General features: G+C 43.2%; 1 protein-coding gene across 3 annotated transcripts in view; it reads right to left on the reverse strand.

The window, feature by feature from the left end:
* The window catches only part of LOC149351239 (uncharacterized), a 68456-nt gene that overhangs the window by 37865 nt on the left and 12987 nt on the right, over positions 1 to 17604 (reverse strand). For 2 of the 3 annotated variants that reach the window (XR_016290553.1, XM_089580501.1), the window contains exons 6-9: positions 4958 to 5697; positions 3150 to 3198; positions 3016 to 3088; positions 2430 to 2542 (exon numbers count right to left, since the gene is read on the reverse strand). Coding sequence is in view for 2 of the 3 variants with exons in the window: in XM_089580501.1 (XP_089436627.1) it covers positions 2430 to 2542; positions 3016 to 3088; positions 3150 to 3198; positions 4958 to 5697 (975 nt within the window). In the remaining variant the exon portion in view is untranslated. Of the gene's footprint in view, positions 1 to 2429; positions 2543 to 3015; positions 3089 to 3149; positions 3199 to 4957; positions 5698 to 12824; positions 12902 to 17604 lie in introns of all 3 variants that reach the window. The other variant, XM_089580503.1, reaches the window with a different exon arrangement.

Genomic DNA, 17604 nt, shown 5'->3' on the forward strand with positions numbered 1-17604 from the left:
TTGCCGTACATGCTGCGTATTATACTGCCACAAGTGATACTTCTCGAAGTCTAGATGAGTCGTAGGATGAAAATGTGGCGAGAGGTAAAAAGAAGTACAGGAGGTGCTAGCCACGGCACTTAAGGTTTGTCGCAACAAAATAAGCCTGTGCTCACTTTGGTTGTATGCTGGACTACTTCTTGGGCATGGCCTTAGCCTGCGCAAGCAGTAATGCTAGCTTTGGCAGCATCAGCTGCTATATATGAAATGGAGCATAAGGTTCATTACCTCTTTCGTTACCACGGGAAAAAGGAGCGTCTTTTATATGTCTCAAACATTTTTTTCTAGAAAAAGTGTGATTGATAAAAGTAAAAAAAAATGCATAACAATGATTGAGATAGAATAGCTTTCTAATGAAATTTATTTGAACACAAATTCTGGTGTGAAATGTGAAAAAAAAAATCAATAAACAAAAAAAAACCAAAAAGAACAAAATTTTTGTGTTTATACGACAATAACTTTCAAAACACTTTTACTAGAAAAATTCTAGGAATTAAAAAAAATTCAAATTCTTTCTAAATGTGGCACTAAAATATTAAAATTATAACTTGAATAGTTTTCAAGCTAGAATTTTTTTTTCTTTATGACTCTTGAAAAGGCTCACTTGAGTGTGTCCTTAGTATAATGTTTACAGTCCAACACAAAAAAAAAAAAAAAATGGAAGTGTAATGTTATGTGCCAAACGAAAGCTTGGTAAGAGTGATTTAAAAAAAAATACAAATTGTAACATTTAATTTGCGAAAAAATTAGAAAAAAATATAAAAACAACAAAATATAGCTGCGATACAGCAATATATAGTATGCGACAAGTATAGCTGTGATATAGCTGCGGAATCGAAATCCGACGTTACAACATCGTCATCCGAGTCACTGCTGCTCGGAGCATCTTGAAAATCAGCTGCAGAGAGGCTGAAGAATCATGTGCGACGTGACTCTTCCGAGCGTGCGAAGTGCCCGAGCTCGATGCGTGTTATGTCGCAATAAACCTCTGCTCCAAGGGCACTTCAAAAATGCCGACTCGCGGGATGGAACTGACTGTCTGAACAAAGCAGATGTGCCCGCACAAGCAGACGGGAAAAAGAAAGCGAAACTAACAGGCCAACGTTCCGGGATTGGTTTGCGCACTCACAGTGGCTGAACCAAAATTCAACAATGCAACATCGTCACCAGAGACTGCTACTCATAGCATAAAACATATTCGTAGTCGATGCAGTAGAAAAGCGCACAGCAAGGTTTTTCCGAGGCGCGCGCCCAACACCATGCTCAGAGCGTCCTTGCCATACCCTCCGCTTCAAGGTCATTTAAAAAATTTGCGCGTCATCACAAAATTGCAGTCTACACAGAAAACTTTATTCTCTGAAGAACAAATTAGATGGCGCCACATCACCGCAACAGCTATAATGAGGAGCTTCGATTCGCACAAACGGACCGGAAGCAGGAAACTGAACGCACAGGCCAGCGTTCCGGGCTCTCGTTGCACAGTTCGAGCTTCGAAAAAGTACCTGATGATACAGCATCGTCATCAGGGTCCGTGCTAATTGATGCATCAGAAATATGCGGCACAACCGCAGCAGAATTGCGTGCAACGGGGTTTTTTCGAGCGAGCGCCATTCCCGATGTTCATAGCTTGTTCGGAGCGCCCAACACCGCACCCCCAACTTCAAGCGTGTCTCAAAAATTGCCATTTTTTGGCAAAAATATAAACCAAGCAGGAAATTTAAGTTCAATGTGTGAACAACAAACCGAATGACTCAGCAAGTTCGTAGCGGCCATGCTGTCATAGTGCTTCGAATTTTTCTATCACTGGCGATCGAAGCACAGTGGCGTGGTAACAAAAGAGTTAACATGTACTAACACTGCACAGTACATGGGCAAGTCCGAGTTTGCACCAATGCACAACTTGAGATTTACACATTTTGGAACCTTGATTATTTATTCTGCAAAGCACCAAGTGGTAGCTTCCAAACTAAGGTCTGTCTCTATAGGCATGAAATGAGTGCCTGTGAAATGTGTGTGTAAACCACATATGCATTAAAATTCAAAGCTTCATGAACTACATATCGCAAGCAGAAGCACTATAATTCAAAACGTTACATCCACCATGGAGAATCCATTTTTTTTTTTACATTTAGCTCTGCAAGAGGAAAGAATTATGCAATTGTAAGCTCAAATAGCATGAAAATGAAAATATGCGAGACATCTAACAGATTCACGCGTGCTCGATGGGGCGCAAGTGAGATGGTACTCACAAAGATGTGCATGCATCCATGTCTTAGACAACGATGCTGTAAATATTAAAAATGCTGCCACTGTTTTATGCTTCACATTTCAACATCCACAAATGAAAAGGGCAGAACTAAAACTTCCCACATGAAGCAACAGTTACACACCTTCAATGCAGCAGTAGATATGCTCAGTGAGGGACCAAGCACAACATTCGTAGAGCCCCATCTGCGTTTTCGCTGTGGTCGCTCTTCTTTATCTTCAGAGTCCTTCTTCAATGCTGAAGGAAAACGTAACACTTGCTTTGAAATATACTTTGCCCTAATCACTTAACAATTTACATAGAATGTCTTTATCACACAGCGTGCCCTCGGAAAATTTTATGCAACAAACATGAAGACAAATGGCATAGTTTTTCTCAGAACAAAATATGCAAACTCTCTTACTTCACCCTAGACATATATAAAATTGATCGCACACGTTAAGTACCATAGTTACCATAATGTAGCATAACATTATAATGTGAGGATCTCTCTTATGGCCCCAAAACAGAAAAAAAGAAGTACATAAATGTAGTGCATTACATTCAAGTAAATGCAGTGAGCATTTCAGGCAGAAGAAGAATCTATATATGCATCACAGAGACAATGCTTCTCAATAATAACAACAATGATGATGATGATGATAACAATAATACTGTCTTACATACAAGCTAACAGACAGCACTGTATGACTATTACTTGAACTGCTCACCTGCAGTTGACATTCTTCTTGTTTTGAACTTCGGTGCTGAAGCCTCGGATGCTGGCTCTTTCTCTTCCTCATCCTTAGTAGATACAAAAATAAAACTTCAGCCCACAATTCATGATCAAGTCCCTAGAACCCACCTTCATTTCCACATCTTCAGAGACGTCTTCTTTCGCCGAATTGTCCTCCCTAAAAGTGAAAGAAACCAAAGCTCACATTGCAATCATCAGCCACCACACACATGCTCAAGTATATCTAGTGTCTGAATAAATAAGATTTGGCTAAATCAGCATATTTGCAATAGTCTACCAGAGTAACAGCTCTGCAAAAGAGCTAAGTTATGGGCTCCACACAGCCAGAAGACTCGTAGCATGTACACGGGGCCTAGACTCCAATGCTGAAACCCTGCTGTATTTGCATTATCGACTATGGAAAGTGCATGAATAGTGCCATATCTCTACTAGGAGTGTGCAAATATTCGAAGCGTTCGAATAGTGAATCGAATATCCTCCTATTTGATGCGCTAAACAAATCAAATAGTATACAGTGTGTTTCACCCAACACTTTACAAAATTAAAAAAAATAGGATTTTGGAGTCAGACGAGCGCTTTTTTCGGCATAGCGCTGTCAGTGATGTAGTACATCACAGTGCAGCTAAGACGTGCTAACTAGCAGGCTGGTCAACTAATATTGAATAGTCAACTTTTTAACGATTACTGTTAGACTCCTTAATTAAGAGACATGTAGCCCACTGTAATTAATATCCATATCAGTTTTTAGAATTTCGAAAACGCAGTTTCCCTCGGTGCTGTGGCGCAACAAATTTTGGCTACAACGAGCCAAAATACATGCGCTATCGAGAAGCTTACAAGCAAAGCAACCCCTCCAGTGACGTAACTCATCAAAACAGCCAAAATAGCGAAGCTATAGTTATAACCTCATAAGTTATAGCGCTGCCGCCAGTGCTTAGCAGCACTGCATGATTATTTGTTTTGTACAAATATTTGGTACTTGACCAAATATTTTATTATCACTTCGTATTTAATTACGGTTTTAGCTAAAGTATTCATATGCAATTCTGTCGAAAACATACCATTCATATTCAATTTGGTTCTGAAAATACTATTAGCTCACACCTAACCTCTACAATTTCCATCAAAGTGAAAACATACAACCATAGAATCTAATCTCACTTGATATCCAAACGTTCCATCAAGAACTATGCAGCAAGAATCACTGTACAAGAGCTATTAATAACTCTTGCCGAATTATGACCTCTAATCAAACATTTTAGGCATACAGTAACTGCAGCATACTACTACCATGACTGCTCCAATCTGGTGCTACAGTGAAAGCTCGTTAATTCGAACCTCGATAATTCGAATTTTTGGATAATTCGAACTATACTACTTGGTCCGGCCAAGCTCCATAGAGATCTGTGTATAAAAAAGCCCGATAATTCGAAAGCGAGTCGGTTCCACTAAGGATAACTCGAACTACACGCCGCCGAGTCTGCGCGGCTTAGCACACAGCATGTGGCCAAAAAAGGTGTTTTACAAGGTTGTGCAATTACTGGAATGCTTTAGCTTAAAATTACTTCATGAAGAATCGAATGTATGTATGTGGCCCAAACTGACTCCTCCAGCTAGCACTCGTGAGTAGTAGCAACGACAGTAACGTATGCTAATAGTGTTCAAAAGGTTCCAAGGATCTTCAATGCGACATACTAGTGACTCGCCCGGCGAATATTTGAAAACACAAAGCAAAGAAGTGATGACAGCGATGCTTGCAATACTTGTACCGCGAGAATGCTGCGAAATGTTGGAATAGTCACAAGAAAAAAAAAAACTGCTTGCAGAAGTGTGAAAGCTACAACACACCTACTTCAGCTACAACATTCAACGCATCCTATAGGAACCTCTACCTGGCTCTCTCAGGAGAGACTTACTCTGGTGGAGACTGGTCATGAGACTGGTCACGTTGACTGCTGTCCCCTTCAGCTGGTGCTCCCTGGTTCTTGACATCCTCTTGATCCTTCATATCTACCTCCTGCGCTCTTTCACTGGTAGGGGGCGATGAGGGCTGCTCAGGGGCTGGCTGGTGTCGCCCCGGTGATGACGCCAACACTCCCTTGAGACCCCTCCGCCCCACAGGCTCCTCTTCTCCATCCGATGAATCTGAAGACTCTGATGCTGAGCTTGAGCTGCCCTTCTTACCCATATGCTGCTGCTGCTGCTGCTCCTGCTCCGGCTCCGGCTCCTGCTCCTGCTCCTCCTCCTGCTGCTGCGGCTGCTGCTGTTCCTCCTCTTCTTGCATAGGGCTCAATTCCTGTTCTTCCTCTGGCTGTGGGCTCCCTGATGTGCTCTCTGGCTCGCTGGCTGCATCCGAGTCTTCCTTAGGGTTGCCCTCAGTGGCAACCTTGCGGTTGCGTGATGAACGTCGTGTCATAACGGGCTCCTCTGGTGTCGCACGGCGGCCATTCCGCAGTCGCCGGTTCCCGGCCTCACTGCCTTCACCGTCAGAAGATGCCTCGGAAGGCTCCTTGGTAGCTCGGGTGGTCGCCTGTTTGCGCACACCACGACCTCGTAGGCGAGCCATTTGATGCTCTTCACTCTCGGAACTATCGGTGCCACTGCTGCTACTACTGCTTGAGTCGCCAAGTCCTAGCACATTTCTCGATGTCTCCCCCTGAAACGCAAGGTTCATAACACAATTGTAAAATTTGTATTGCAAGTTCTTCTCAAAGTCAAGATTGTGTGTGACAAATGATAGACCTAAGAGTGTAGTTTTCTTGCAAAATAATTCTAGAGATAGTACCCCGTCCTCCCGATTCGTGATGTCAAACAGGCAATTTTTACGGCAACCCAGCGCATAATAATGATCAGGCTTGGCATGGCCTGGCAAGGAGCAGACACCGGCCCGGCTCCCAGCAACGAACAGGTTTCACAAGTTCACTTGTAGTCTTTGACCGGCAACTTACGTGTTGTGGTTTGCGTATGAAATCGTGGAATGCACGTAAATCACCCGGAAAAGGCAACTGGAGTGCCTTCCCGAAGCAACAAAGCACTCTGCAAGAAGTGGATTTATGCTGTCCAGTGTCTCGGCTGCTCCCCACTCCAAGAGTGCATGTTTGCTCAGAACATTTCACACGGGACTGCTACAAAGACAACGTATTTGTATAGGAGGTGTTCAGTTTCATGATAGTGTATTGAAGGAGGTCGTGGAGATAAGACACTGTGCAAAAGTTGCTCCAATACACGATGCTTCTTAAGCTGCCTATTTCTCAAGAGAGAGAAGCCAGCAACCACAGAAACCAAAGGATACAGGGGATTTTTATTTTTTTATTTATTTTGTGCTGTTGTTTGATTTAGAATATTACTGAATATGTTATCGCTTAAAGCTAATTGATTAGAAAAGCAGAAGAAAAAACAACCACATGCCGCCGGTGGGATCCGAACCCACGACCTCCGAATTACGCACCCGGTGCTCTACCTCTGAGCTACGGCGACGGCTGTCAAACCTTCTGCTTTCGGGGGTATTTATGTTTACAAATAACCTAACCTTGAGAGTGTTCATCAGCGCCACCCACGTACATCCTGAGTTACCACTGGTGTGAACGGCGAGGGTGGAAGCTGTGTGAGAACCCTCTTATGCTTCCTATGGCATCAAGGCTGCCAGAACCGAGGCCCTCGCTAAGCACTCTCAAGGTTAGGTTATTTGTAAACATAAATACCCCGGAAAGCAGAAGGTTTGACAGCCGTCGCCGTAGCTCAGAGGTAGAGCACCGGACGCGTAATTCGGAGGTCGTGGGTTCGGATCCCACCGGCGGCATGTGGTTGTTTTTTCTTCTGCTTTTCTAATCAATTAGCTTTAAGCGATAACATATTCAGTAATATTCTAAATCAAACAACAGCACAAAATAAATAAATAAAAAAATCCCCTGTTTCCTTTGGTTTCTGTGGTTGCTGGCTTCTCTCATATTTATAACGAGCCCCTCATTCCCCTTTCATTGTTTGCTTTATTTCTCAAGAGGGCAGCCATGAAAAGCAATCAGACTGTGGTAATTTTATCATATAGTTAGGTGTCCTATTTGACTGCATAAATTACTGAAAATAGTGAACAGGAACAAAAATACACATGGCTGAATTATGGAAAGTTCACTCACACCAAAGCAGCTATTGGCGGACACTACGCATGCCCAAGCAACCATGCCTAACTCAATGCAAATCAAATGTTATTGTTGCTATTATTGTGACAATTAAATCTAGTGTGGACTCTCGATAACACTCAGTCATCGTCACAATCCCATAATATTGCTGTTTAACGAAATGCACCGTCTGTACCAAGGTATCAGCATGTACAAAGAGTGTAAAAAATTCTAGTGAAGACTGACGAGCTTGTACAACAAACATTTTAGCTGCACTTGTTTCCTTACTTGTCCTCGCCTTGTTAGGCATGCATGCAGGCTACCATTGTAATCTTGCCGAAACAGCCACACCAGGAAATTAACTTTTTTTCCTTGCACCTTGTCACGTGTCCGGCACTGGAATTTCTGGAGCACTTTGTCTAGGCTATGGGTCTGCTCAGTGTTTTTGCTTCTTGCTGCACCCCTTCTACATACAGCACTCACTTTATCTTTCTTTCTTAAACTGTGAAGACAGCCTTCACAGTTAAAAAAAAAAGTGACATGTTCTGCTTGCCAGCCACTGCTCTAATCAGGCCTCCTTTCTCGTGGCAGTAGATCTTTAGTAAATGTAGTCATTTATACTATAGCTGTCTACGCAAGTCATTTGCACTCTCAGAGGTCATGGAGAAAGAAGAATGCATCTGAGGTCAGTGTTTGTTAGCGCTACTCGGTCGCCAATTCACTTTTAATGCAGCATGGGCACACCTCCATCAAACTGACAGCACACGTAGGCATCTAGGTGCTAAAAGAGCGTACCGACTTTCATTGTTGTGCACTCTCAGAGGTCACGGAGAAAGAACTATGGATTTGAGGTCAGTCTTTGTTAGCGTTATTCTGTAACCAATTCACTTTTAATGCAGCATGGGCACACCTCCATCAAATTGACAGCATCTAGGTGCTAAAACAGCTTGGTTTGGTTTAGTTTATGGGGTTTAACGTCCCAAAGCGACTCGGGTTATGAGAGACGCCGTAGTGGAGGGCTCCGGAAATTTCGACCACCTGGGGTTCTTTTATAGAATTTCTCCTCCAAAGAAATTCAACCGCCGCGGCCGGGATCGAACCCGCGTCTTTCGGGTCAGCAGCCGTGCACCATAACCACTGAGCCACCGCGGCGGCGTACCGACTTTCATTGTTGTGCACTCAGAGGTCACGGAGAAAGAACTATGGATCTGAGGTCAGTCTCTGTTAGCGCTATTCTGTTACCAATTCGCTTTTAATGCAGCACGGGCACACCTCCATCAAATTGACAGAATATGTAGGCACCTAGGTGCTAAAAGAGCATACAGACTTTCATTGTTATATATAAAAAATATGAAGCAGAAGTAACTGTCCCAAATGTGGCAATTTTGATAGTAATAAAAAGAATCCTTTATTTTATAATTTTTGAAACACTTTAGGAGGAGGCAAAAAAGAATACCAAAGAACACACTCCATTATACTGTTTCCCACAATGTTATCAATCAATGCTCGAAGCTGTAGCTTCTTGAGCGTCAGCACAAGAACCTAAACGAATTGCGAAAGCAGCATATCTGCCATCTGCTGTTCTGACTTTTCCCCAAATGCCATGCCTGAGGCCTTTCACCTAATTACACTTTATGGACCCACACCGATCTGTGACCGAAGCAGGATAGAGTGGTGCAGCGCCTCTATCACCAGGTGCAGATAATGACTGGGGGTGCAGCCCATAGGAATGCATGCAAACAAAAGTTTGCAATATAATTTTCTGATCTCACAGTGCATATATGAGGTTGTCTTTCATTAAAAAATGCTGAGTATATTATGCTATAACAGAATGTGAAGTGTAAAACGTCATTTCAAAGCCAATGTATTTTTAAAACACCCCAATGTGCTTGCAGAGACATTTTACATTTCCATATTGTGCTCTAGGCTAGTCTGCTTTTGTTAACAATGGCGGACCTCATTTGCTCATTTTTTAGTCCTTGTGATAGGCAAAAGCAAAAAGGTAACAAAAAAAAAGGTGATGGAATGTCTGCCTCGGCATAGCTATCACAGGCCTAAATGAGTAAAAATAAATGAGCACGGGTTAAAATAACAAATCTGAATGTATGTTTAAACAAAAGGCCAATTACCTAAATGAATAGAAATAAATGAGCACGGGTTAAAATAAAAAACCTGTACATATATTTAAACCAAAGGCCAATTAGAAAAGAATATAAGCCATGCTATGCCTGCAGTGGAATGACAAAGCGAGGGCCTGCGGATACACATGGCATCATAGGTGCATAGTGAAGTAATATAATTCCATTAAAACCTTCTGTTTTTACATGCGTTACTATATAGGCCGCACCCCAGGTTTCATCCTCATCTGTTGACAGTGGCACCACCGCACCCTGCTTACATCACAGATCAGTGCTGGTTGATATAGTGTTTAGTTTATGGTTTATCGGGATTTAATGTCCCAAAGTGACTCAGGCTATGAAGGACGCATAGTGAAGGGCTCCGGAAATTTCGACCACCCGGGATTCTTGTAACGTGTACTGACACCGCACAGTATACGTCGACCGCCGCGGCCGGGATCAAACCCGCGTCTTTCAGGTTAACAGCTGAGCGCCATAACCACCGAGTCACCGCAGCAGCAGTTTATAAAATGTAACAAGGTATGTATTTAGAGCAGTGGACGAAGCATTTGCTACTTCTGTACCTTCATTTAGGCACTTTTGCCGATGCTGGAGAAGCTACAGGTTTTAGCTTTGATAACATTGCTGAAAACAATATTATGCAACAGGCACATTCGTATTCTTTTTAGACTTCTTCTAAAGGCTTGTTTCAGAAATTTGAGGAAAATGTGCAGTTTTTGAAATTTCCTCTGGAAACGGTAACTTCCTCAAACAATTACTTTCAGCATGCAAAATATATTCATCATCGCTTGTACATCTCGACTCATCTCGAAATCATTGTAAAGTTGTGAAATAGCACTTGGCACAACAACGCTGCCATGGCGTTGTTCATACGTTTTGTTTTCTTCCCGAAATATTAGCATTTTCACAAAACTAAATTCACTACTGGCCTATTGAATAACGTGTGCATAACATAAAATGCACACATCAAACGCACACACTACTGAACAATAGTTTCAGGCATACTTTGTCTTTCAACAGATCCACACAAGGTTCTCAGATAAGGGTGGCATGAATTTAAGCATGGAACACCACTGCACAATGCTGTAAACAAGACCTCATCAAAAAAAAACCCTCTGCTACACTACTGAGTTCTATGTTGCTGAAAACTGCAAGGAGTGCCTTTTCTTGTGCAATAACAGGCTTTAGGCATAGTGTGGAGGATTGCTTCTGCCAACATACAGCATCAGCACTGAGGTGTCTTCTGCGGAACTTATACACCATTTTAACTTTTTTCTTCTTTCTAGCTGCCGAAGTTGGGGGGTCGATGTATATGACATATCAACGAATACATGAGTAAATACAGCAGTTGGCAACAAGATAGGAATGCTGTGAATGAATGCATCTATTCGTTCACGGCATAGATTGCCATATGCACAGCTGTTTAGCCATCAAATACAATACGAGAAGTTATCTAGTGCACTGTACCAATAACAAAAGAAAAAAGTAATAATTTGAACCAAGCAGGCACAACCCCCTTTTGAGCAACAATACAATTTCCATGCCCAAGAAGTGTCAAAGGGGCCATGACACCCAATTTCTGAACACAACTACTCATTGCAGTTTATTACCCATAAGCCAAATCACAATAAAGCTAATACGAGTTCAGTCAGTGTGCCTTATTTTTCAATTGAATTTTTTTGTGCTAATTTTGCAACAGCTTGCAGGTCAGGCAACATCTGACCACTGACGTCAAGGGAGGCAAGCCTACCCCGTGTCATCTGCTACACACTGGGTTGAGGTGCTGCAAAGCTTTTCAGCACTTTCCTTTTTTTAAATGCCTTCAGTGCACCCTTTCTGAGATTGTTGAAGCAGAAGTTGCAGGCACATGCTGTATTAAATCATACATTACTTATGTGTTGTGAAAGCGGACGTTTTTTTAGTAGCCAGGTGCTTCTGCCTATGCAACGAGGCACACCCCATGCCTGCCTCCACCCGGTGGATGTGTTGAGGCAAGGACGTTGCTCGCAATTCCATCCACTTTGTTGCTGCATGCTTTAGAAGTTCTCTCTCTGTCTGTGTACGTGTGTCAGCACGGGTGCGTTGCATTCTTTTTGGCTTGCAGGACCCTACTGCAAAACCCAGCACTAGTGGGAGCCAGTGTCCTAGTGCCACGTGTGATTCGTGGCCCAGTGTGGCATTGGACATGGCATACCAGAACGGCTGGGATGGTAAAGCATGACTTGCAAATAAAATTCAGGATTAGGAACTTACGACTTGCATTTTCTTCTGTAAAATAAAAGTAACAAAAAAGAACAGGTAAAAAAAGAAAATCACCATTAGGATTCAAACAAGTGACTTCCCCATACACAGCTAAGCACTCCACACACTTGACCATGTGGCCAGACAAAATCTCACCCTTAATTTTGCATGGGAAGTCTGGCAGAACTACGATATCCTAGCCAAAATTAAGAGGAGGAAATGGACTTGGGGCAGAACACGTTATGCACAGAACAAGTAAGCAGTCTCTTGGAGCGGCTGGTGAATGCCAAAGGAGACAAAATGCAGTCAACGAACCAGAGGCTCAGGTGGAACGATGTGTATAAAGGGAAACTAATAAGTGAAATCTGCAGCTAAACAATGCGAAGTCTTTTTGTACTCGTATTTGAAATAGTGACGTAATCGGCAAATGAAAGCGCATAAGCGTTCAGGCTTCTCTGCAGTGCACAGTTCTGAGCAGGGGCCGCAATGATGATGTCATGTATAGCAGCACTACGTTAATAGCGAGGAAACGGTTGCTTGAAGGAAGAAAAGGTAAAAACCATGAAGCGCTGCCTGGCGGCATCAGACAAAAGATGGTAACATATTGGCGAAGGCAACGGAAATTTAAAATTTTTACAATGATGTCAAGCGATTTTCTCTGCATTGCTCAGATGTAGTGAGATGCCTGAATATTGTTGCTGCTCTAATAGGCCATTATGTCACCATTTTAAATGCTAGCGCAAAAATATTTGGCATGCTTCACCTAGAAGCTTCACAAATTCGAACTCCTGAAACATTTTGAATTCTCAAAACCATTTCAGCTTCACTTTAAGGAGCTTACTGGGATAGGATGGCTGCAACTGGCATGAGACAGGTAACTAGGAAAGGCCTGTGACCAGCAGTGGACTACTGCTAATTATGACGCAATGGCACACAACCAGCAATGATTTCTTTAACAAAACTTCTGTTTGGGCTAGATGGTGCATAGCTTATATTGAAATGAATTCAAGCGCCTTTCCTGTGTGTTCCTCTTCTTGTGTGCGTGTACCTGTGCGCTTGAATTCATTTCAATATAAAAAAATGATTTCTTGCACACTATTTTGTGGACTTTGGCTGATCTTAGCATATTTGTGGCAACTGAACTGCTATTCAAGGACCTCATATGTATCGCTTTTTCTGCCAAATCATACCTGTAATGCTACACATCCCCTGACACACACATTCTCGTTTTCTGAGGCCCAGAACATTATCAAACTACAATCAACTAAAACCAAGGGCCACATTCTAACCTTCATCTCTTCAAGGATTTCACCCCAATAATGTGGATCGATTGGCAGCAGCAAGGGCAGCAACTGTGGCAGTACAGCTGTGACAAAAAAATACAAGTACACTGTTTGCTTCTCAATCACTAGACAGTTAAAATAACTTGCAAAGATCAACAACACTAAGTGCCACAAAAGATGAGTACATTGCTTAACTGAACACAATATCACAAAATGAATGCTGTTTATCAGAACAAGTGGCCTCCCCATGGCCCATTGTTTATGACACCACAGTATTGTGGACAGGTTTGTGCCTGGCAGTTTTACTCTAGATATTCAGCACCCCTTCAGGTTAGCAGTCTGCTCCGTGAGCTGCCTTGGCAGTCAAAATTTTTCAAATTTTACACAACACATTGTCCTCATATCCTCTAACTGCAGGGCCGAGACTACACTGCAAGGAAATGAAGAGGCATTGGATATTTTTAAAGCCAGATGGAAACAAAGAATAGGGGGGCTGACAGAGATACCACTTAGTAAACACACACACTGGCCAATTTCCAAGCGTGGGGCTGGGGACAGATTTTTCACTTGGCACGCACTTTAATCCATATGCAGTCATGGCCAGAATAATATGGAGCACACTTCAGCACTCTAACTGCTTGCTTGTCTTTGGGAAAGGAAATAAGAAGGCTTACAGCATTTATGCACAACAGCTCATACTTGTCAAGTATCAAACAGCCCCCAACTTTTACGGCTCCGGAAATACCGACTGCCTGGGGTTCTTTGACATGCGCTGACATCGCACAATACACGGGCCTCTAGCATTTCGCCTCCATCAAAATGCGACTGCTGCAGCCGGGATCGAACCCGCGTCTTTCGGGTCAGCAGCAGAGCACCATAACCACTGAGCCACTGCACTGGCTCCAATCAGTATGGTGTCATGCAATTCAGTTGGAGGCTAGCCTGCGACAGGGATTCGAACTGACGACATATGCACCTTCAATTGTATGCCTTCCCAGACATTCATATCAAAACTGTGATGCAACCGTTCGTCGTACAGCATTCCAGGTGGTGTCATATGCGCATGCGTGTAAGTGTCAATGCACCCAGGGACAGTAATGCTTTCGCATTCCCACCCATAAGCAGTCTTCAGTGTCTGTGCTGAATTTATTTTAATGCTGAAAACAGCTGAACTGAGCTACCATATGGAAACTAGCAGCAACAATGAAAACATTTCGAGAAAGCCTGCATAGTTAATTGCTGGTGATCTAAACCTTGCCAATCTCTTAATCAGTCCCCAGTTGGTCCTTGTCACTCATGGGAAGGTTTCAGTTCTGAATGAGGCTGAACAGTATCCAGTAAAAGCCAGACTACAGAACACAGGCCGCCATCACTGTACCAAATGCTATGTCTAGCATGGCTATGCGGCTCTAAAGCTGCTGTGTGTGTTTTAACTGGCAGCTGTGATGCTCAATAACTTTCCCTTTGTCAGGGTGCCTGTGCATGTCTAGGATGGGCTCACAAAGGCAACAAAATGTTGACAGTGAAAATGAAGAAAAGAAAAACAAGGAAAGATCATGCTTGTTAATATTCTCTGTTGCAACCTAGCTTTTATAGCTTCTTTGTTGAATGAAGATTTTTTTGCTCCACGGCAAAGCGAAACCTCATACTTATCCTGATTTAAAAATTACCCCCCCCCCCCCCCCCCCCCCCCTCCTCTACCGGTGAATTGTGGAACAGTTTTAAGAAAAACAGATTTTTACCACTTTCTTTTTTTAAATAAAGAAATGCCAGTTTTGTCGCTTATGCATTTCGAAAATATAAAACCCGAAAATGGAAGGTCTCATGTAAATAGTGTGAATAATCTAGCCTTAGCTTAACATAAGCCCATTCACAACAGAACATGTAACTTGTGACCAGTCTTTAAAGCTGACGAGCATGTACAACTATAACAATGTGATGGTGCTTTCACCACCACTCTTGACACATTCGAACAATGTCAAGTGCCATGATGGTGAGCCGCACATAGCTTCTACAGAGCAGGCCATAGCATGTGGCAATAAGCAGATCATGGATATGCGCAGGTTCTCGCTGCGCTACCAGTTTGATAACACGGCAGCTGCTGCGACATTGGTACAAACCATCTACTGCTTTGAGATCACTGCCTACTTCTGAGGTTGTTCTGAGGCACCAAAGAATTGTGCTGAGTGCAACTTGGCTGCACTGATACTTTCTACCATAATTGCTTGCACTGCTTCAGGCGTTCAAAGGTGAATCTTTACCAAGTCAGAGCCGCAATATTTTGTTCAGAGTCTAACATTTCGCAGTAAGCACCTTGTTTGTACAGTCGTCTGCAAGCCTGTCTAGAGCGCTGCAGCAGTGTGCTGCGGAACAAACTGAAATCTTCACTCAGCTCATCTCAGCTCAGGGCAAATTCTGTGCCTATGCTTTCGCTCCAGTGCAAGCAGAGTCTCTAAAAACGTATACCTGCTTAAAAATCCCCCTTCCTTTCTGCGACAGGGCAGCATTCCCTGTACTGTGCATTACAAGATGCATGTGAAGGAAATTGCATAAACTTTTCTTTGTGGTTTACAGGGGTTTAACATCCCAAAGCGGCTCTGGCTATGAGGGACGCCATAGTGAAGGACTCTGGATATTTCGACCACCTGGGGTTCTTTAATGTACATTGATACCGCACAGTATACGGGCCTCTAGAAATTCGCCTCCATCAAAATTCGACCGCCACGACCGGGATCGAACCAGTGTCTTTTGGGTCAGCAGCAGAGAGTCATAACCACTGAGCCACCACGGCGGCGCATCAACTTTTGTAAATAACATAACACTTTGAGATAAGTGAACTGAAATGACCCAACTTTAAAGTGTGTGCCCTCTACTACTGCTTATTCACCACAACTATGTTTAGACGACTGTTTGAATGTGCCAGACAGTGCCTTGCACTTGTTCTACCAAGTTCATTCAAGTGAAACGCTAGCTTGTTTCTTAACAGAATCATCACTAGGCATTGCAATCAATGAATAAAAGAAATAGAGTTGATGCATTATAAAATTAGTATGTCGTGCTCCAAGCATTTTTTCTTTACACTTACTACTCCAACGATGAAAATTCAGCTCATGCAACTTCTCCAAAACGAGAAGCAGCCGATGCAAATGCAAGTGCTATCAGCAACAAGGTGGGTCAGATCACACTTGTTGCTACCAAGCAGATCGCACTTTCTGCCTACCTACTCACTGAAAAGCTCATCCCAACACGCTACGCAAGAAACAGGTAGCATACAAGGAGAAATAATGCACTTGTCAAACCTACAACGGCTGCAAATGCTAATTACTGCGCTAGCGTTCTATAGGTCTGCGCACTTATGAACGCTAATGAAAAGGGAGCGATCAGGATAACGGATTGAATGCCTCACTTACAAAACTGTCGTTATAACCAGTAATTACTCGATTAAAACCAACAAACAGGCGTCAGATGGAAGGAAAACGGCGCGTTGAGAGGTATCTTAATGCGTTGAGACGCGTTTACGCATCTCAACGCATTGTGATGCGTTCATAAAGCAGCGCACGACAAATTCGCGTTATTTCCCAACTTCGGCACTTGAGATCACGCCTGCTTCCCCCTTCGGTTCTGTGTAATACGTACAGGCAAATCTCGTTCACACCATGTCGGCCTTACTCGACCAGTCACGCACATGATCGCCCGTTGCGCGTGCTGCGCGCTTCATTTCATAAAGGTACTACGTGCAAGTCAAACAAAACAACCAAATTCAGACCAACATACATACATTTTCTCAATTCAAAATGAAACCGCTCACACGATTGAACAGCGGCGCGCCACACTACACAGCCAACGAAACAGCGAAAACTAGAAATAAGCGGTAGGCCTAGTAAGGACGCCGTTCGTTCCATTAGACACGGTCGCTACTGACAGTGCTCTATTACTCGCTGTTATTACCTTACATGCGCTGCTAATTGTGAAGTACAACTCAGTCACGCTTTCAGACTCTGAGATGTTATAACATAGGTGTCCAGCTTTTAAATTAACAATTTGATTACCCCAGGAAAGAAAACCAAAGACGAAGCAGGCTCCCGGCACTAACGCTCTTGAATTCACAACATGAAAATAAAAATTGGTGCCACAAAAAGATCGAGCATGCAGCCCTCAAAAAAGCTGAAACACTTACTAAAATATTGTCTCCTTTGCGCTTCAAGTAAAAGGCACACAAACAACAGATACAGGCTAAAGCCGCGACTACAACTTAGCCTAACGCACGACACACAGTTGGCCAAGCCGCACTTGCAGAAAACCAAAATGTGGCGATACATCGAGTGGCGCCACCTAAGCAATACTTTAGTCAGCTCCATGTTCGCGACATCAGCGACTACACTGCAGCGCCGACGCAATTTTACTCGGGAACTTTTTTTTTTTCTTCTCGCAAAAACAGACCTTTGCCTGAAATCGGCGCATGACCTTTTTGTGAGGGAGATTTCAACGCGGCTGTGAACGAGATTCGATTAAGAACAGCGTTCTCTAGAAGCGATGAACGCCTGCTGGTTCCGGATAGGTGAATGTAGTAAAAAGAACGATGAGTGTACTAAGAATAACGCGTGAGAAGCATGAACGACAACGATAGACCGCTCTCACGAGGCACGTGCTGCCCACTGGTTACAGCAACAGAAACGTTGAGCAAGCGCTCTTAAAATCTGTGAGTATTCCGCTCATCTGAACTTAGCAACGCGAGTTCAATATGCCCTTGTAGGTAGCCTAGCCAATAAGACTACATACAGAAGCA

Source organism: Amblyomma mixtum, chromosome 3, assembly GCF_055824585.1.
Source record: "Amblyomma mixtum isolate Tamu chromosome 3, ASM5582458v1, whole genome shotgun sequence".
NCBI lineage: Eukaryota > Metazoa > Arthropoda > Arachnida > Ixodida > Ixodidae > Amblyomma > Amblyomma mixtum.